At 34.9% G+C, this 22,979-nt stretch overlaps 1 protein-coding gene across 7 annotated transcripts in view; it reads right to left on the bottom strand.

Annotated features, from left to right (window-relative positions):
• Positions 1-921: 921 nt before the first annotated feature.
• Positions 922-22,979, bottom strand: part of KCNT2 (potassium sodium-activated channel subfamily T member 2) — a 412,694-nt gene continuing 390,636 nt past the window's right edge. For all 7 annotated transcript variants that reach the window (XM_032262881.1, XM_032262880.1, XM_032262875.1 and 4 more), the window contains 2 exons: positions 12,231-12,315; positions 922-3,433 (listed from right to left, as the gene is read on the bottom strand). In XM_032262881.1, the coding sequence (XP_032118772.1) occupies positions 3,322-3,433; positions 12,231-12,315 (197 nt within the window). In that variant the 3' untranslated portion in view covers positions 922-3,321. The remainder of the gene's footprint in view (positions 3,434-12,230; positions 12,316-22,979) is intronic.

Consider the following 22,979-nt stretch of genomic DNA (forward strand, 5'->3'; position numbering starts at 1 on the left):
GTGCTGCACTGACAGAACTTGCTGGAATTCCACCCCCTAGGGTGCTAGAAAAAGCTGTTTATGCGATGGTGACTCACTGGAAGCACACTACTAGAGAATCATCTAACGAGGTGCTGAGGGAGCTTCTGGCCACCAGGTATGGAGCCCTTTTCAGGAGTGGCCATCCATACCAAACTATCAGGAGTCTGGCGCTGTGGAGGCCGTGTCTTCTGCAGGAGCCAGTCCTTTGGAAAAAGAGAACAGGCTTTTCTTCAGACTTTTTCATCTGTGCTCATTGATGTTTCCCAATATCCGGATCAGGATATACAGGAAGTCAAGAAAAGTCCCACAGAATTCACCACCGTGTCATTCTTCAATTCTCAATTCCCTAGTCTGTCTTCCTCCTTCTTTGCACTATTCAGAATCTTCATAGGCCTGATTTATATACAATATATAGGGGGGTAGTTGTGTTTAGCAGGAGGAATAGGAAGAAATGGGTGTATTCCATTTGCCTGGAACTGGAAGTCCATCTTTGCGTTAAAAACTGTTTTTTCTTTTCTCTCACCAGTGCTTCTCTGACTCTTAAATTAGTGTGTTGCGATATTATTCTGTGTTGTAAAATGTATTTCTCTTCTGCCACCTTCACTAACGTTTATTTTTTTCTTACCTTCTGTTTTCTTCTTGCTCCCCTTCTTCCCATTGTTCATTTCCTACCATCTCAACTCTCTTTCCTTCCTCACTTCTCCTTTTCTGACATGGTGCAACTATTCAGAATCTATTAAGACATAATTCAACAAAGTTTATTTATCACTACGTTTTCCAATGACATCACTTCCATATTTATTTTGGGTTTAAAATACAAAAGTAACAAATGAGTTTTATAGTTCCAGAACATAATTTATCTAAGCAACTGAAGTTTTGGCAAAAAAAATCAAGAGGTTTCATCATTAGAAATAATTTTATTATTTATTTAAAGCAGTTCAATGTTACTGGTAGCAAAATGGTACAGACCAATAAACAGAATCAATTCCCATTGGGCTGCAAGGACTATTACTGACTTTATATTTTATTTTCTTGTGCAAGTATAATTATTTTAAAAACGCAACAGTTCATTAAAAGTCTTTTATAAACATGTTTTTATTCTTTAAATAAGAGAAAGACTAATAAATTATTATTGTAGCAAGCTGGTATGAACTGTGTCAAATATTAAATTTGGACTAATGTTCATAGTCAAAAATAATTATTTTAAAATTTATGAAACAAAAATTTTAGTTATATAGGAAATATAATCATATCCTAGCTTAAAATCCTAGTTTCAACAACTGTCATAATGCAAAAATACCAAACATCAAATCTTGTGGGGAAATAAAAGATTTGTAAAATTTTACATTTAATCCTAAAAATAATGAAGTAAAAAAGGTTAACTTAAACATCATACTTGACTCTTGATATGCAAATATAAAACAAGTTCATTAAATTTATTATTTTTCTCTGTTACATATATTAGTTCCATTCTGCCTTCAGTTTTTAACAATTTATATGTGAATGTGTGTCAAATATATTTCACATGTTTATAACATATACACATATATGCATACAATCTTTAAGTTTTAAGGCATGCTCCCAATTTTAGGTAACCTGTCATAAATTCTACTTCTCTGATCAAAGTAGATTAAATGCAGGATCTCTGTTTTAGGGGTAATTCTTGGAGTTCTTGTTATTCTAAAATATGGATAATGTAAAATACTCAAAAGAAAAAAGGCATTTCATAGTCTCCAAGCCAAATTATACCAGGACTACAATCTTTGATTTCACATTGCACTTTACACTTTTATTTCTGTAGAATTATTAAGAGAACATTAGAATATCTTTTCTTAAAAATTTTTCTTATTCTTTAAGTTGATCTGCGTCATTATCAAAAGAAAGGCAAAAATGTCCCTTTCTATTCTTTGTTGTTGAATTAAACTCAATGCCAAATTCAAAAACTAAAAAATACAAAATTAGAGGAGTATATATTTAAATTTACCAATGTTTCTTTTGTAAGACACATTTTAACACACTTCCACTACCTAGAAAACTATGTATGCATTCTCTTACGCTTTTTTGATCTATTTCTCTAGGGAGAAAACACAATACAGGTAAAAAATTGGTGTTATCAATGGTCAATTTATATTTAAATTTATAACTCAAATTCTACACGATTTCTATTAATGTTAAAAGCCAAGAACTACCTATTCTTGTTTTACGCTTTTCTCTCATAATGTTAAAATATAGTTCATATAATTTAAAAATTAAGCCAAAATTTGTAATACAACCTTTTTTGAGTGTTATTGTTTCATTACCAAAGACATAAGAAGGACTTTTAATGTTTTGAAGTGTCTTTGGGGTTCATAAAAGGTATAAATTATCTTCTGTCAATTTTAAAAGTATTTTTCTAATGAAATTTACTATATAGATATATGAAACATGATAAAGCTCAAGAGTCTAATGACAATCATTACTACATATTTCAAGAAATCCAGTTAATATTTCAATCCTTGAATTAAATTTAAGTCAACAAATGTGTATTAAGTATTTTCTCTATGCTAGGCATTCTTTCAGGAGAATAATAGATATTTGCTTTAGAGTATGCTTTTCTTGGCATAAAATGTTTGCTAGACATAAAGTTACCAAAAAGTGCAGGAACCTAGTGTTTCTTTTCATTTATATTTTAGTTACTTCAGTGTAATAACACATGCTATGACATCTCAAATTCTAAGATAAATATTTTTATATCATAAGGCAGACAAAAAACGTTAAAATGACTTAAAGATTTGTATTCTAAAGCAAACTATGATTCTTACACAAAAGTCAGCCACACAAGTTTGTTAGTTAATCTCTATGTAGAGAAGACTAGACATTTATGACGAGTTCAACTTTGTAAAACAGTGAGTTTAAAGAATATAATATGGCACATTTAATTTTTAAGAGGGGCAACAACATTGTGTCCATTGTTATGCACCAAATATAGATTTTGTCAACTTCATAAAACCTTAATAATTTTTTAAATTGGTTTCATATAGTTTGGATTATTATAAAACAATTAAATGTCAGATTTAAATATTTGTATTTTAATTTCGCTTTTCAAACTTATTCCATTGATGTTCTTCAAATATTAATAAGGAAAGTACCAGTAAGTAGTAAGGTAAGTTTCAAAATGATCTATACTTCTAAGAGAAGAGGCTAAGTTTTTAAATATGAGAAAACTACATATATTTCCATCTAGTTTCTTTCATGCCAGCAACACTTTTGTGGTTTCAAGCAAGGTCCTTGCAGGAAAAAAAGTTTCTCATTTTATTTTTATCAAAGTTGAGTTTCCTCCCGAGCGTCTTGACCAGTGACATTGCAGATGCTGTTTCTCCGACTGGGATCACTGTTCGGGAGGTAGGCCAGTGGATCTGGTCTAATTAAGTATCTAATAAAAGAAAAAAAAACAAATAACTTTGCAATAGTAAATATAGGCAATATTAATTCACACTGACACTTTTAGTTTTCAGATTATCTAAACTGTACAACATTGGTGGCAGAACTCACTGTTTAGCTGGCCTTTACAATTTGGCCCTGTTAACATGATCATTTTCAGACCTGAGAAGATGATGATGATGAATGCTGATGAATCAAGCACTATTATTTTTCTTCTTCCTCCTCTTTTTCCCTGTGCATGTTGGCTGTCTGGCACCATTATTTTTTAATTATGATCAATTTCAGCACTTTCATCTCATCAAAGTTTTATGATTTAGTATGCTATTGACTTATTCTCCCTTGCTTTGGCCATTCTTCTATGAAGGAGATCTACATTTTAGCCATCCTTGTTCCGTTACTTAACTGTTCTTTGTCTCATGTTTATCACTTAAAAAATTAGAAAACTGATATAAACAATTTCTATAGTCTTTTCAATTTAAATATTTTATGAATCTATGAAACTGACAATTTAATGAATGTTACAGTGAATATAATACATAATGTTTAAATCAGCTGAAAAATTATGTATTTAAAATTCACGTTATGGTGATAATACTAAAGTATAGAGAATAATCCTTAATTAATTCTACTAGTAAATAGAAAAATGTTTATCTGACAAACTCAAACATTTCATTAACATGAGAATTTGTTGTAAGAGAGTTGTCTTACTTCAGACTGTCAAATGATGTACAGGCCTACTTTTGTTGCTTTTCACTTGGTTGCACTTTGCCAATATGTCATTATTTATACAGGGAAGGTTTGTGGCAATCCTGCCTCAAGCAAGTCCACTGGAGACATTTTTTCCCCACAGCAGGTGCTCACTTAGGGTCTCTGTGTCACATTTTTGAAACTTGAACGTTTACCACTGGACGTATATCTGTTATGGTGATGTGTGATCAGTAATCGCTGATGTTCCTATTGTAATTGTTTTCAGATACCACTAACTGCACCCACATAAGAAAGTAATTTTAATCAATAAATGTGTGTGTTCTGATCACTCCACCAACTGGCTGTTCCCTCGAACTTCTCTCCCTCTTCTCCACCACCCAAGACCCAAAAATATTAAAGTTAGATCAGGTGATAACCCAAAAACGATCTCTAAGTGTTCAAGTGAAAGGAAGAGTCTTGTGTCTCACTTTAAATCAAAAGCTAGAAATGATTAAACTTAGTGTGGAAGGCACATCAAAAGCTTATACAGGTTGGAAGTTAGGCCTTTTGTGCCAGTTAGCCGAGTTGTGAATACAAAGGAAAAGTTCCTAAAGAAATTAAAAGTGCTACTCCAGTGAATACAAAATTGATTAAAAAAAAGGGAAACAGGCTTATTGCTGAGATGGCAAAGATGGCAAAAATATGAGTGGTCTGGAAAGATCAAACCAGCTGCAACATTACCTTAAGCCAAATCCGGAGCGATGCTCTACTTCTTTTCAATTTTCTGAAAGGTGAGGGAGGTGAAGAGGCTATGGAGGGAAAGTCGGAAGCTAGCGGAGATGAGCTCATGACGCTTAAGAAAAGAAGTCGCCTCCATAACATAAAATGCAAGGTCAAGCAGTGTGTGCCAATGGATAGGGCACAGCAAGTTATCAAATCTCTTTTAATAAGATCACTGATGAAGGTGGCTAAATAACGAATTTTCAATTCAGGAGGCAGCCTTCTATTGGAAAAAGGTGCCATCTAGTGCCTTCATTGCTAGGGAGGAGAAGACAAAGCCTTGTTTCAAAGCTTCAGGGATAGGCTGACTCTCTTGGTAGGGCTAATGCATCTGTTGACTCTGAGTTGAAGCCATTGCTTATGTACCATTCTGGAAATCCTAGGACACTTAAAAATTCTGCTAAATCTACTTGGCCTGTGCTCCATAAATGGTAAAACAAAGCCTGACTTGTCACACATCTGTTTAAGGCACAGTTTGCTGAATATGTTAGGCTCACTGTTGAGACCTAATGCTTAAAAAAAGATTATTTTCAAAATATTACTGCCCCTTGTTAAGGCACCTCATCACCCAAGAGCTCTGATGGAGATGTACAAAGAGATTAGTATTGTATCATGCTTGCTAACACATCTATTCTGCAGCCCGTGGATCAAAGAGCAATTTCAATGTTGATGATTCATGGAAGGAGGTCGAAATAGCAACATTAACAGAAGTTTGAAAGTTGTTTTCAACCCTTATCAATGACTTCAAAGACTTCAAGACTTCAGTGGAGGAAGTAACTTCAGTTGTGACAGAAATAGCAAGCGAACTAGAGTTAAAAGTAGAGCCTGAAGATGTGACGGAATTGCTGCAATCTCAGATCAAAACTTGAATGAATGAGTTGCTTCTTACTGATGAGCAAAGAGATTGGTTTCCTGAGATGAAATCTACTCCTGATGCAGATGCTATGAACATTGTTGAAATGACTATAAAGAATTTAGATTATTACATAAACTTAGTTGACAAGTAGCAGCAGGTTTTGAAAGGATTGATTCAAGTTTTGAAAAAAGTTCCAATGAGGGTAAAATGCTATCAAAGAGTATCACGTGCTACAGATAAATTTTTCATTAAAGAAAGAGTCAATCAATGCAGCAAACCACTTCATTGTCTTATTTTAAGAAATTGCCACATCACTCCAACCTTCAGCAAACACTACCCTGATGAGTCAGCAGCCATCAACATTGAGGCAAGACTCTCTACCCCCAAAAAGGGTATGACTCCTTGAAGGCTCAGATGATTGCTAGCATTTTTAAGCAATGAACTATTTTTTAATCAAGTAAATTTTTAGGCCTAATGCTTTGCTTTTGCATACTTAGTAGACTAAAAGTATAATGCCAACATAAATTTTGTATGTACTGGGAAACCAAAAATTTCAAGTAACTCACTTGATTGCAATATTCACTTTATCATGGTAATCTGTAACCGATCCTGCAGTATCTCTGAGTTATGGCTGAATATCTTCAGTGTCTGCTTCTTGAGCACCTGTAGGAAACTGTGCTAACACCTTAGAATTAAAAAAAAAAAATCGCAAAACCTGAACCCTGTCCTGCAGAAGATTAGAGTTTAATTTATGAAGCAAAAATAATGAAAAAAGAAATTTCAAACATCATACGAAGTGAAAAAGAACAATAGAGAGAATTAGGAAATCCTTTATGGAGGGGTTGGGTTGAAACTGCCTTTCCAGGCTTCAGAGAAGATTTAGGAGGAAGGAACAGGAGGTGATCCCGAATGTTGATAATGGAGACCACAGAGGATGCATGTTTCTGATGTGCTTAGAAATGAGTTTGACTTTAGGAAACTGGTAAGTCATCGTGCGTAAAGTCAGAAAAAAAGGTAGGAAACTGGTAATGAAAGGCCTTAAGTTTCAGAATAAGTAGTTTCAATCAATATGTGTTCCAAAGGCAGTAGGAAGCCACTGAGGTTTTGAAAAGGAGAGAAGGAAAATACATATATGCAACACGGCATTGTAAGAAGATGTCATGTTCCAAGTGCAAACGAAATAAGTATTTCCTACTTCTATAATAATCTTAAGAGGAAGTATATAAAATGAACAGGGAAACTATTAAAAAGTGAGAACTCTAATAAAGATTGCACTTTTGTCTTAAAAAACTAAAGGGAAAAATTCATGAAATATACTCCTTAATGAAAATGAGAAAAGGCAATCGAAAACACTGAGTCTATTTTCTTTGATCAAATAAAAGTTGAGATTAGTGTCCTTAGATCTATTAACCGGATTTTGTCATCTATGCACACTGCTTTATAACTGCTTTAAATATCAATAGCATTGTAGATTGATGAAGAAAACTAATCGTGCACATTATACTTTTTAATACCATATCATCTAGTGATTTATTATTCTTTGTATCAAGTTAATGTTGCTTCTTCATTTAAAATAAACTTTCAAAAGTGAATTTTTAGAAAAAAGTAAAAGATAACAGTATATTCCATTATCCTCTAAATTCATTGAGGTAGTAGCAAAAGTTCCTTTTCCTATATTATCACTAAAACCTATGAGTACAATAAAGCAAATTCCTTAAACTGTGTTTTTATATATTATTTGTCATGGCTGCCATCTTTCAAGTGATAATTCATCATTGTCTGGTTCTCCTGAAATTTAATTATCTCAGTGCCACAAATACAGATCACTGCAATGGTGTAACTAAAGCTTTTTAAAATTTTCTTAATAGCAGTCAAGTTGATGTTTTAGCTTAAAACTAATAAAAAATATCTAAAAGGCAGGAAATTATCTGAAAATATGTCTATTTACCTGTCCACGTTGTAACATACATATTTTATTCATAAGTTAAAAGATTGAAAATTATTTGAAATTATAAACATAAATATTTGACAATAGGACATGTTCATAGACTCAAAAGGTTAGCAATATTTTCTTTGAACATCTGTCAAAAACTATTCTGGGAAATAACTGTATTAATCTTAAGAAATACAATTCATTATAAAATACAAATAAGGTATGTATAATTTTTAAAATTCTATATAGTTAACACAATTATTTGAAAAAGAGGTATAAGAAGGCTGGAATTAATATGAGTAGGTTAGATATTTAATAAAAATTATCTGTACTTATAGGCTTAAAAGAAAAAAGACATGTATAAATATGGATGCTAAGAAAAAAGAACAGCTTCGTTTTATTGTAGCAATATACTACGTGAAGGAAATCCAAGTGCATCTTAAATAAGATGTTTTCCTCTCACTTGAAGTCCTGTATAAATTAAATAGCATCATCAGATACATTTTTTGACAGTGACTTAATTCTACTAGATTAAATTTTTATTCATCTGATTCCCCAATGCTCCTGTATTCTAGCTAGTATTATCAGGTGGCAAAATAAAGCAATATTATACTTGATAGTTCTATCTTAGGTGCATTTTAGGAATCTCTTCACACTTATTTGGGGTCTAATTTACTCCTGCTGTTGTATATTGCCAATAAATTTTTCAAATGCTTCCTGTTTCTGCCCTAAAACAAAACACTCCTCAATAGTGCAACATTCATTCTACTTTTTCTTCTGTATTCAAATTTTTGGGAAAAAATTCCCTAATTAGCCTTTTCAGCTGGAAGATAAAAAATATTTTTTTCTATAGAAAATTAGTTTATCTTCAAAGTTTCAATAATATGTATCTATATGCTTTCTAGACATTTCCTCTTTGCACTTTAAATAATATATTTGAATGAATGGATCAAGAAAATTTGTGGTATATATACAAAATTGAATACTATTCATCCATAAAGATGATGGAATTCTGTCATTTACAGCAACATAGACAGAACTAGAGAACATAAGCCACAGAAAAACAAATTCATATGTTTTCATTCATATGTGTGAGCTAAAATAATTGATCTCATGGAGATAGTAAGTAGAATGTTACCAGAGGCTGGGAATGGTAATGGGGAGGGGAAGACGGAGAGGAACTGATTAATTAATAACCAAACTACAGTTACACAGAAGAAATAAATTCCAGTGCTTCACAGCACAGTAGGGCAGCGACACTTAACGAGACTTTATTGTATATTTCAAAATAGCTGGAAAAGAAGATTTGGAATATTCCTAACACAAATAAATTATAAATGTTTGGGGTAATGGCTATTCCAATTACCCTGATTGATTATTACAAATTTTATGCATGTATCAAAATATCACATGTACCCCCTAAAAATGCACAACTATCATGTATCAATAAAATTTAATTAATTAGAAAGGCAATATTCATTAAAAATACATATATACCTGGACCCACATATCATCTCTCTCTTTTTTTTTTTTTTTACTACCCCACAACCGCTTTCCAGTCTGCAATATTGTCTCCCTATTCTGACTTGTTTTGATGAAACAATATTTTTATGTTTATTTTTTGTAATCACACAGTTTTGAAACCCTAAAGCTATGTTAGACTTCTTTTTCAAATCCCAAATCAATAATCAAGTCTCATTTTCTGCCTTCATAAATCTATTTAAGGGGCTTGACTTTACAATGCCTTATCTTAATGCTATGACAGATGTTTTTTTTCCACACACCTGCTTTTTAACCGGTTTCCCTACATTCAGGTCCACCCCGACCCTAACCCAGCCTGTCAATCAATTCTCTTGTTTTCTGCAGAACTCCTTTAAAAAAATCATACCCTTTCCACTCCAGTCAAAATCTTCCACAAAACTGACAACATATCAAATAGTCTTCCAAGGTTTTGCATACTATTACATTTGGTTCTGAACCTCTTGCATGGGTCCGCATTGTGCTCCGCATCACAAAATGTTCTCAGTCCTGCTAGCTCTGACCTTACCGCTTGCTTTCTGGATTACAGACGCAAACCTATCCTATGGACCTAATATCCACAAAACTTGTGGGTCTCTGGCATTCGTTTTATGTCTCTAATACAATCCATAGTTAGCTTCCTTGGGTAAACATCCTTTTTTTTTTTTTTTTTGGTGTGTGTGTTAAGCAGTGTTTTATTTTGCCGGGCGCGGTGGCTCAAGCCTGTAATCCCAGCACTTTGGGAGGCCGAGGCGGGTGGATCACGAGGTCAAGAGATCGAGACCATCCTGGTCAACAAGGTGAAACCCCGTCTCTACTAAAAATACAAAAACATTAGCTGGGCATGGTGGTGCGTGCCTGTAGTCCCAGCTACTCAGGAGGCTGAGGCAGGAGAATTGCCTGAACCCAGGAGGCGGAGGTTGCGGTGAGCCGAGATCGCGCCATTGCACTCCAGCCTGGGTAACAAGAGCGAAACTCCGTCTCAAAAAAAAAAAAAAAAGAAGTGTTTTATTTTTCTTGCAGTAGCTTTGCTAGTTGCACAAAATCATGTTTTTTTTGCCATTAAAACATTATCACACAATCCTATTCTGAAAGAGAAATGTTCATTACAAACAAAGCAAAAAGAAAAAGTCAGAACCTTAATTACCTAGATTTGTCATTCAAAGGTTTAAAGAAAAAAGGGAGGGGCTTTCTCACAAGCCTTTTCAAAAGTGTCACATTTCTCCTTAAAAGGGAAGGATTTCAAAACAAAGGTGGAATAGATGAAACAGAAATATTCATAAAAATAAACTTTACAGAATTGTCAACAACATTAAGACAACACTAACTGGTTTCATTACCACATGTTCCCCCGCCCCCACCCCCAGTGTGTCCTGCCAGGAACAGAACAGGCTTTGTGTTCAGACAGAAATGCTTCAAAATGCCAGTGAAATGAACTGTGCTAAAAACCTGACAGGCATCTTCCCTGCCCTCCCCTCTTGTCTTCTACAATTCTCTAACCCAGGTCCTAATCTGTGGAAGGGTCCAAGGCCATGAGCGGGGAGGAACCCTACCACAGTGTGGCCAGCTTATACGTAATTATATATTCCACCATAAATGCTGTCCTTTCTTCTAAAAATTATGATTTTGGAAAATCCAACCCATGCAGAGGGATAAAAAACTCACATGCCTTGCGTGACTTCTCCTTTTTTTTTTTTTTTTTTGCAACATCCCAAGTCCCCTCTGGTCCCCTCTCCAAGGAGAAATGTAGGACCTCAAGGATGTCCTAGACCCACCTTGGAGGGTCAGTCAGTTCAGGTAGATCAGGCCCAGGTCTGTTCCCTCCTGACAGACCCCAGGCCTGGAAGCATGGAAGACCATAACGCTGGCTGGAGTGAAGACACTTGTTTCCGTATCAAGGGCTGAGCCTAAGAAATGTTCATCGTTGGTCAGGTTGGGGGTAAACATCACTTGATCTACCCCAAGGAATAGGTATCTCAAGGGCAGATTATTGCAAGGAATTTCTTTCTTAGGCTTACACCAACGACTGTCAAAGTGCCTTTTCTAAAATCTTACTACATGCTTGCTCATATAGTCTAAGTGCTGTCCATCATCTATAATGCCAACTTTAAACTCATTTTGTCATCTAAGGCCTTTCCAGAGGCAAATCTAATTTATTTTTCCAGTATTACATTTACCTTACAACAGAAATGCTAACTATACAAAATTTCTACTCCATTCAAATTGCCACTGAAACACTTTCTGCAATTCCTGTGTAGTGCATTTTCTCAAGCCATTCCTCCTGTTCTGGAATGTCCTCTCTTCTCCACCATCACAAATTCATCTATCCTTCAGAGTCTAGTTTAAGTCTCATATTCTTTACAATTGCTCCAACCACTCAATAATGTCTCCTTGTATTAATTCAGAAAAGCAGTCTATCTCACTCTACTGATGCTTAGTTTATTAGTGACAAAGTCATATTATATATTTCTATTAAATTTTTCATGTGTAAATTGTAGTTTTGTTAATTAGAATGTAAGGACTTTGGTATCAGAGAAAATGTCTTAGTCTTCCTATCTCACATCATTAGGTGAGTGCTACAACTGCACATGTTCAATAATTATTTTTCAAGAAGTCAGATTAGTTCCATTGACCTTTTTCTATTAAGTGTTTGACCAGTTGTACCTACGCTTTTGGGAACTTGAAAGTATTTAGAAGTAGACAGTGTGGGATGTTTCAGGTTTTCTGTTAAGTTGCTCTTTTATTCTTCCATGTTTTCCTTTATTTTTCCAAGTAGTTTTTAGCTCACGGAATTCAGAATTCATGCTGCTATTTATTTGATACCTTTTTAAACAATCATATTTTTTTATATTATTACACACAACATATCAAATGCATTTGTTTATAAAATTAGATATAGACTACTTAAGCACTTATAAGAAAAATAAGAGGCAACTATGGCCTAAATAAAAGTACAAAAATAAATAGTAGTTTTCCAAAAATACACATTTTATACAAGATATGAGATCAACTTACACAACATCATTCAGCTCTATCCTGGTATCTGGAGATGGGTTAATTAGGATGTAGGAGAGGGTACTTTGATGATCATTCATTTCATCTAGAAGAGAAAAAAATGCCAAGTTTGTTAAACTCCTTACAGAAAATTATGGGAATTATTATCAAAGAGTTTATGTTCAAACCACATAACTGTCAACAAGAACTTGATATAGTTTTGCTTACAGCATGCTTGTGCACATAAGTTTGGCTATTTTCAAATTACTGTCATTGAAAATATCTGACAGGTACCAATTTTTTGTTCCAAAAGATGATAAAAATAAAGTATCTAATTCTGTTCAGAATAACCACAGTTATAATCTACCCTTTATGCTATTGTACTGAAAAAAGTATTTTTCTTAAATAAATGACTAGATCAGATGTTTACTTGATTATGCTTTATCAATTAAAAAAATAATTATGGTTATAGATAACAATCCTAGAAAAGAACATCAACACAGGATATTCTTAGGAAAATAATACAATTAAATTTTATTTGGAAAACATGATAGAAATGCGTCTAAAAAGCTTGAAGACCCTAAATATGTGTTTGGCTTCACTACACAACACATCTCATTTAACACATCCTAATGCTTTAGTAGAAAACAAAGAATCCTGTGGGACAGAATTTATGAGTTTTAGGGGAAGTGTACTCCTAAACCATTTGTTTTCTCTAAAGCAATATGTGTTTTTAAAATGAAAAGTTTTTAATTTTATTAATTCACTCTGAAGACATCCTAAGGCTGTAAATTGAAATGTTGACCCTGCATTATATAGGACACTGAAAAAAAAAAATAAAAGGTAAACAGCTTTGGGGTCTCAATTTTTTAGATTCCAAGATTATCATAAGATGTAAATATAAAGTTATGTGGATGTATACTTCAATAAAGTGGCTCCTGAAGAAAGAATTAAATTTTTCATTTTGCCCTAAAATCTAGGAATCAGTTTCATACCAATCTAAGAATCAGTAAAATACCAAAACCAAACAGTATTTAGTACATACTCAAATAACTGCATTAAGTTAAAATTAAGATATTTTAAAGCCAACATAGCTGACCCTGATAAACAATTTTTTGCACTGGAATACAAATTACTTTCACAAAATAATGTTGACCACTGTGTTCGTCTAATGAGAAACCTGTCACTTTAACATAAAAGGCATTATTTTCAGCTACAGTATTTCAAGTTGACATGAAATTGTGCCCTATTTTTAAAGTGTAAAAACAAAAATCATTATCTTACAAGGCAGATAAATCAAAAAACAATTAAACCCACTGTAAGCTTGCCAGTAAAATTACAATCACAAACTCACCAAATTCATAATCAAATAAATTAGTATATTCAGTTGCACATCTTTGGGATAGATATAAGGAATCGTATCATGCCATAGTGTTAGGGTTGCCAGAAAAAATAGAGAATGCCCATGAAATCTGAATTTTAGATAAACAACTACCATTTTTGTTGCTGCTGTTGGGATCTCACTCTGTAATCCAGGCTGGGTACAGTGGCTTGATCATACAACTAATGTCTTTTAGAATAAATGTATCCCAAATATTGCATGTGATATATTTATACTAAAATATTTTTGTTGTTTATCAGAAATTTAAGTTCCATTGGGAATCTTGTATTTTTATTTGCTAAATCTGGTGGTCATATCTAGTGGTAGATGGCTAAGTTAACTGGCTAGAGATTAAAATGCCAATGAATGTATATTGATACTCCAAATAAGGTATAATTGCAACTCAAAACATATTTTACTGCAGGAGATTACTAAGACTATTTCTCCATATGAAAAGATATTTTGATTCATAAGTGATTTTTAAGAAATGCCTCCTTGTGTAAATTTCTACAACCATTGTGCAAAGGTACAGAGATTGATAGTGCATTCTGGAGACTAAAATTATAATAATCTAAAATGTAAGAGGTAGACTAGAAAATTGCCATCTTATTTGACTATATATAACTCCATTTCTTTTACAAACAACGGCATTATTGAACTGTGAAACAGGAAAAACAATTTAACAGATAACTTCTCAGTCAATATCAACACTTAACCTTTGTCCCTGATTACTAACAGGATATACTCATTTTTGGTTCTAGAATCCAGCCAAAATCTATTGGCGACTTGGTTTGCCCATTAAAAATGTAAAAACTATGTGGATAACTGAGAAATTTCCAGCAGTAGATGTGACTTCTATGCCAATATTTTTTCTGCTTAAGTAACACTGCTTATTTATCCCACTGAAGATTTTCATTTTCCGATGACCACAGGTATTGGAGCAAACATTTTGCTAATGTTTTCAATTCAATTATTCTATATGGTTTATCAAGACATAGAAAACATCACAATCAGAAATAATGTCTCCCAGTTTCTTTCCTCATCCCTCACTGACGTTTCCTCAGGGAGGAGGAATTACTCATCGTTTAGAATTAGGTTAAAAGAAGTTGCTGACTTGGAAGCTATTCTCTTTCTCTTTCATGTGCGCCTTGCTATAGGGTTCATTTGCCTGCTTGTTCTCTGACAGGCTGCTTTGTGGAGAAGGCTTGCGGTTGCCCCTCCTTCTTTGCGACTTTGTGTGTAAGAATTAAGGAGTGAGATTTTCTAAAAGACTATTGGAGTCACACATCAAAACCTCATTCAACAATAGTTTTTTATTAGCCACAGTGGTATATTTTGTCTCCATCAGTCATTCTCTATGGTTATTTTCTAGATATTCTTTAACTCGGGAGGTTAAAATGTGGTAGTTTTATGGGATCTTTAAGATCCCAACATGATAATTATCACTGACCATGGCAAAGATATAAATTGATTAAAATATGGCTCTGCATCAAGAATACCACATTTACCGAATAAAATATATTTTGTTTGGTAAATTAGCTTCATGAACAACAGATTCAAGATTCTATTTCTTACCAAATAAAAATATCTATGAAGGGAATTTGCAGTGAATATATTTACTGTGTTCCTGATAACCAAAATATGACATTAGCAAAATAAAAAAATACATACATTTTCATTGAAATTGCTATTTCACCAGTGATATAATTATTTTAATAAAACTACTCATAAAAACTGGAAACAATACTCAAATATTGTAAACTTTAAAATAAATTATATAGAGACAAATTTAAAGCTTTCTAGTGGCATTTACAAAGAAACATTTTGCTATATTAACTAGCATATACAATCATTGAACAAAAATCTTAAATGGCAAATATTTTGCTTAGTTTGTGTAAATAGATCACATTAGAAAAGAGACAGGAGAGACAGAATCATACTCCTATTGTCCTTACAACATAATTGAATAATGAGCCCTATTCCACACACATTAATTTCATGTTTTTGTTTTATATTTTCATGGGTTTTTTTTTTTTTTTTGAGATGGAGTCTCTCTCTGTCAGCCAGGCTGGAGTGCTATAGTGCAGTGGTATGATCTCGGCTCATTGCAACCTCTGCCTCCTGGGTTCAAGCAATTTTCCTGCCTCAGCCTCCCGAGGAGCTAAGGCTACAGGCGCGTGCTGCCATGCCTGGCTAATTTTTGTATTTTTCAGTAGAGACAGACTTCACTATGTTGGTCAGACTTTGTCTGGAACACCTGACCTGTGATCTGCCCTCCTCAGCCTCCCAAAGTGCTAGGATTAAAGGCATGAGCCACTATGCCTGGCCCATGTTGAAGTATTTTAAGAGGATATTTGAAAGAGGATAATAGAATTTTGTAAGAAAGAATTTTAAACATTATGTGTATCTGTGTAGGCTACCATTAAATAATACTTCTATTATGGACTGAATTGTGTGTTCCCCCAAAAATTTCAATGTTGAAAAGCTAACCACCAAGATGACTGTATTTGGAGATAGAGCCTCAAAAAATAATTAAGGTTAAATGAGGTCAATAGGGCTATACCCTAACCCAATAGGACTGCTGTCCTCATAAGGAAAAGAAGAGATACCAGGAGTAAATGCACACAGAGACAAGGCTGTATGAGGACACAGAAAGAAGGCAGCCATCTGTCAGCCAAAATGAGAGGACTCAGAAGAAATCAAACTTTGGGCACCTTGATGTTGGACTTCCATCTTCCAGAACTGTGAGAAAGTAAATTTCTAGTGTTTACATCATCCAGTCTGTGATATTTTGTTATGGCAGCCCAAGCATACAAATATAACTTCTGAATACACATATCCATCATATCATGTGTAATCAGAGAAACAGTCCATATAATACAAAGATACCATTTAGAGGCCCAGTTAAGAACAAAGGCTCTGAAACCAGACCACTTGCATTGAAATTCTGGATCTGCCAATTGCTCACTTTGAGTTCTTAGGTCAATTACTTAACTTCTCTTAATTTCTCTGTGCTCAGCATCCTCGCCTGAAATATGAGGATAGGAACAGTACAATCTGCAGGTTGTTGTTAGAATTAAATTCTAATAAATGACTAATAAATATAATTTAAAATCAACATGTTCACATTGATTTACAGTTCTTGTACTTAATGCCTTATTGCTATTAAGTGCAACATAAAGGTTATGTATTATTATTGTAGCAGGCAAAAATCAAGCAGTAAGTTATAAAAAACAATTTTACATATATATATTGCTATATGTAGGTGTTGTCATGCATAAACAGGGGAAGAGTGTTTCAAACAAATAGAAGGGCAAATGGCAAAGCATGAGATGGTTTGGCTTCTATTGCAGAAAACCAGGGAATGGACTAAAGTGAGAGAAGAGAAGATTAATTTGAGATGACGTTGAACAGGCAGGCTGGGACCAGATTCTTAGAGGGCCTTACCCTTGGTCAGCAGTTTGAAGTTTATTCTAAGTGCAATGAGAAAACATTGAAAGCTTGCAAGGGTCGAGGGAAAGGGCTGGTGATATATTAAATATACCACCCATTTTATATTAAATATATCACTTTGATTCCTTTGTGGAAAATAAACCTTATGCAGAGACAGGTTTAAACTGACTCAATTTGTTCATGAATTCCAGTTTATGTTTAAATAAATTTTGTTTATGATTACAACTATTTTGTCTATTATTACTGAACTGACCAGTATATTTTGGGGTGCGAAAGGTGCTTAGAGATGAGAATAAAAGAATAATTTCATTTAACTGACCACTATTTAAAATTATTATTACCATTCAGAGATTTTTAATCATTTTTATAGGCAAGATAAAATTGAAGAAATGAAATATTTGAACTAATTTCTCTTCATATGAATATTAAGTATATGCAAGATTACATGAAATGATGAGCAAAATGAGCAGAAAAGATTTTCAGAACAAGCTACATTTCAACTTGCCATGAGCCACTTGGTCACGTACTAGCTTCCTGCAAAAAAACTGCTTACTTGAGACTCAATTTTTCTTTCAGATGGAGTATTCAATATTTCTTAAAAACCTATGTCATTACCCTACCTGTGTTAGAAAGGAAATATAGGTTTTCTTTTAAAAACCTATATTATGTTTTATAAATACTGAAAGACCAAAACCACCTTGCTATATTTTTTAACGTGATAAGGAATTCAAAAGAAAGCAAACATGAACAATTAGTCTAAAAATATACGATTTCTTCAATGGTGCAAACTCCTGCTTCACTTTGTCAAGATTCATTCTCCACTGTCCCACATCCCCTACCCCACCACAATCTTCAAGGCTACTGGGTGTCCTGGTGAATGGAAGGTCTCAATAAATGCTAGTTTCTTTCAAAATACTGTAACGACAGCTATTTTATATTAAATAATAGGGGTCAAAACTATACAAATTGTCTTCAAAGTAAGGAATGTAGTGTACATTTATGTTGAAACAGAATATTCATTGCATGCCAAATAAAAAGTTTTATATCTGTTCAGGTGAAGTACTTCAAAATTTAAAGTGATGAATCTAAATGATAATTTGAAAATGTAAACTCAAGACATTAGAGAAAGCCTAAAATATTTTGGAAATACTAATAACACATTTACTATATAATTTTATTTTAATAATTGGCCCCACTGATTTAAATGTAAAGGTACGGCTCCTGCAGTAATAGCTGAGGATTGAAGAAAGCTATAGTAAACATATTACTTCAATAATTTAAAAATAAGTACACGCCAAGCTTTCCAATTTGGCAGCTATCCTGCAGTACTTTCATTTGACTTACAGGGCATTTTTATGATTAGTTGAGAGTTACAATTTATCACATGATATTCATTATTTTTTTCTTCAATTAAATCGTTCAGTAATGATATCAGCATAATTATTTGAGTCACAGATCATTCTAATTCTGAGGACACAGCAATAAACAAGACAGGCAGAGTTCTTGCCTTCAAAGACCTTTGTAACAATTTTCTTAGAATGGCTTCATCCTGTATAATGCAGATCTTCACAATAAGTGTCAGGAATCTAGATATAGGTTTACTATAAGTTACTGTGAACTTCCTATATAATGTTAAACATATCATTGAAGTTATTTTAGGATCACCATCATTGTTTTGATTATCACATAGACATGCTGAGTAAAAACAAAGTAGAAATTAACTAATCCCAAGTACACATTCAACAAGTTTTGACAAATGCATAGTTTGGCAACCACTACCGTAACTATGATGTCAAACATATTCATAATGCCAAAAAGATCTCTCATGCCCCTCTGCAGTCAATTTTCTCCTCTCAATGCCAACTTCTAGTCTTGCAATCACTAATTTCAAGAAACAATCAGTTTTCTAGGAGTAATAACATGTGTTTCTATTTTTCTCTCAGCATATGTTTTTGTGTTGAATCCATGTTATTGCATGGATCTACTTTGATACTAATTTAGACACTCTAGCTTTATTTTTTTTATTGCATAAAAAACATTTTTAAAAAGTGTTTTTCCACAGAGGAGATGAAGCAAGATGACCACATAGAAACTTCCACTGATAATACTTTTTGCAAGAACACCAAATTGAACAACTATTCACCCACACAAAAAACACTTTCATAAAAACCAAAGACCAGGTAAGCAATTACAGCATCTCTTTTCAACTTTATGCCAATGAAAGGGGCACTAGGAGGTAGGAAAGACGGTGTTGCATTTCCAGCACAAACCCTCCCCCATCTTTCGGCAGTGGCTGCATGCTGGAGTCTGTGCACTTGGGGAATGGAGAGATCAGTCACTGTGAGACTGCACTGCAATCAGCGCTGCCTGGTAATCAACACTGGCAGAACTCGGCCGGTGCCCACAGAGGGAGCACTTAGACAAGTTCTAGCCGAGCTCAGTCACTGTGAGACTGCACTGCAATCAGCGCTGCCTGGTAATCAACACTGGGCAGAATTCAGCCGGTGCCCACAGAGGGAGCACTTAGTTAAGTTCTAGCCAGAGAACTGCCTATTCCAGCAGTCAGAACCTGAGTTCTGGCAAGCCTTGCCACTGTGAGCTAAAGTGCTCTGGGGTTCTAAATAAACTTGAAAGGAAGTCTGGGCCATAAAGACTGCAATTCCTGGGGAAGTCCTGGTACTATGCTGGAATCGAAGACCAGCCGGGATGGCCCAGGGAGTGCTTGAGTCGCCCCTCCCCTAACCTCAGGCAGTGCAGCTCCCAGCTCCCAGAGAGACTCCTCCCTTCTGCTTAAGGGGAAGGAAGAATAAAGAGGACTTTGCTTTGCAACTTGTATCCCAGCTCAACCATGGCATGATAGGGCCAGGCAAAGTCCTGAGGTGCCCCATTCCAGGCAGTAGCTCCCAAATGACATTTCTAGACATACCGTGGGCCTGAAGGGAACCTAGCTCCTTAAACAGAAGGCTTCAGTCCTGGCAGCATTAATTACCTGCCAACTAAAGAGCACTTGGGCCCTGAATTATCGGCAGTGACACCCAGGTAGTACATGCTCTGAGCCTTGAGTGAGATTCAGAGATATGCTGGCATCTGGTATAACGCAGAACGTTTCCAGCTGTGCTTGTTACAGAAAGGGATTATGTTAGAGAAAATAAGAGAAGGAAGAGTAAAGAGGACGTTGTCTTGCAGCCCCAGGTACCAGCTTGGCCACAGTGGGAGAGAGCCCCAAGTGGGCTCTTAGGTCCCCAGTTCTAGGTCTTGGATCTTGGTCAGCATTTCTGGACCTTCCGTGGGCCAAAGGGGTGCCTACTGTCCTGAGGAGAGAATTTCATGCCTGGCAGCATTCACCAAAATCTGACTGAAGAGGATGTGGGCCTTGAGTGAATGTGCGCAGTAACCAGGTGGTACTCAACATTGGCCTGGAGTGCTGGTGGCCACAGGGAGAGACTTCTTTGCTATGGGAAGGGGAGGGAAAAGAGGGATAGTCTTTGTCTGTGGTTGGGGTGCCAGGTCAGCTGCAGTGGCATAGGGAAACAGGTAGAGTTCTGAAGTTTTGGACTCTAGGCCCTGGCTCCTGAACAGCATCTCTGGACTTGCCCAAAGTAAGTAGGGAAATAACCAGCCTGAAGGGAGGACAAAAGAAAGGCAAGCTTTGCCACCTTCTGATTATAGGGCTACAGGGCTTCCAGCTAGCATAGGTGGTAGCCAGGCAGTGATTACCACAAGCCACAAGCCTTGGGCAAGACCCCATATTGTGTTGGCTTCAGGTCTGACCCATTGCAGTCTGGGTTGTGGTGGCCAGAGGGATGCTTGTGTTATTCCTCCCCCAGCTTCAGGCAGCTCAGCAGAGAGAGAGAGAGACTCGGTTTGGGACAAAGTGAAGGAAGAGAACAAGAGTCTCTGCCTGGTAATCCAGAGAGTTCTTCAAAATCTCAAGCAGTACCAACAACGCAACACCTTTACAAGCCTATAGGAGCACAGCATTACTGGTCTTGGGGTGCCCCCTGAGTAGATATGACTGCAGTGACCAAAAACTTTGATCACAAAATCCAAGTCTCAGGAAAACGTGGTGGCTCATGCCTATAATCCCAGCACTTTGGGAATCCAAAGTGGGACGATTGCTTGAGACCAGCCTGGGCAACATAACGAGACCCTGTCTCTAAAAAAGCAAAAACGAAAACAAAAAATAACAAAGTCCAAGTCTGAATACCTGGAAAGCCTTCTAAGAAAGATGGGTACACACAAGACCAGATTGCAAAGAATACAATAAATACCAAACTCTTCAATGCCCAGACACTGATGAACATCGCATCAAGACCATCTTGGAAAACATGTCCTCACTAAACAAAATAAGGAATCAAACACCAATTATGGACAGCCAGAGATATAGGATTGTTCAGATGGATAATTCAATATAGCTGTTTTAAAGAAACTCAACAAAATTCAAGATAACACAGAGAAGAAATTCATAATCCTAACAAGAATTTAACAAACAGGTTGAACTAATTAAAAAGAAGCAAGCAAAAATTCTGGAGATGAAAAATGCAACTGACATAATGAAGGATGTATCAGTATCTTAACAGAGTAATTAATCCAGCAGAAGAATTAGCGAGCTTGAAAACTGGCTATTTGAAAGTATGCAGTCAGAGAAGACCAAAGAAAACACAGTTTTAAAAAATGAAGCATACCTGCAAAATATAGAAAATAGCACCAAAAGGGCAAATCTAGGAGTTACTGGACTTAAAGAGGAGGTTGAATGACAGGGGTAGAAAGTTTATTCAACAGGATAGTAACAGAGAACTTCTCAATACTAGAGAAAGATATCAATATTTAAATACAAGATGGTAATAGAACACTAAGCAGATTAACCAAAATAAGGCTCCTTTAAGACATTTAATAATCAGACTCCCAAAAATCAAGAATATAAAAAGGATCTGAAAAGCAGTAAGGGAAAAGAAACAACATACAAGGGCACGCTAATACATCTGGCAGCAGACTTCTCAGTGGAAGCCTTAAGGGCGAGGAGAGAGTGTCATGATATCAAAGTGCTGAAGGAAAAATACTTGTGTCACAGAATAGGAGTAATACTTGTATCCTTATATTTTTGTATTTTCAACCCATTGAAAATATTATTTAAACACAAAGGAGACATAAAGACTTTCCCAGACAGACAAGTCTGAAGGATTTCATCAATACCAGATCTGCCTGTAAGAAATGCTGAAGAAAGTTCTTCAATCTGAAAGAAAAGGATGTTAAAGCAGTAAGAAATCATCTGAAGGTACAAAACTCATTGATAACAGTAAATACACAGAAAAACACAATATATTATAACACTGTAATAGTGGTGTGTAAATTACTTGTATTTTCAGCAGAAAGACTGAAAGATAAACTGATCAAAAATAATAACTGCAACTTTTCAAGTTTCCAGGACATGGACAGTACAGTAAGATATAAATACAAACAACAAAAAGTTAAAAAGTGGAGGATAAAGTGTAGAGTTTTTGTTAGTTTCTCTTTACTTGCTTGTTTATGCAATCCATGTTATGTTGTCATCATTTAATAAAATGAGTTATAAGATATTTTGCAAGTCTTATGTTAATCTCAAATCAAAAAACATACAACAGACACACAAGAAATAAAAAGGAAGATATTAAATTATATCACCAAAGAAAATCACCTTAACTAAAAGGAATATGCCAAGGAAGTAAAGAAGGAAGGAAGGAAGAGAAGACCATGAAAGAACCAGCAAACAACCAACAAAATGTCAGGAGTAAGTCCTTACTTATGAATGATAACTTTGAATGTAAATGGATTAAACCCTCCAATCAAAATACACAGAATACCAAATGGATTAGAAACATAAGACTTTTTTTTTTTTTTTTTTTTTTTTTTGAGAGAGAGTTTCACTCATGTTACCCAGGCTGGAGTGCAATGGCACG

The sequence above is a fragment of the Sapajus apella genome, unplaced genomic scaffold, assembly GCF_009761245.1.
Source record: "Sapajus apella isolate SASKATOON/1434 unplaced genomic scaffold, GSC_monkey_1.0 scaffold132, whole genome shotgun sequence".
Lineage (NCBI taxonomy): Eukaryota > Metazoa > Chordata > Mammalia > Primates > Cebidae > Sapajus > Sapajus apella.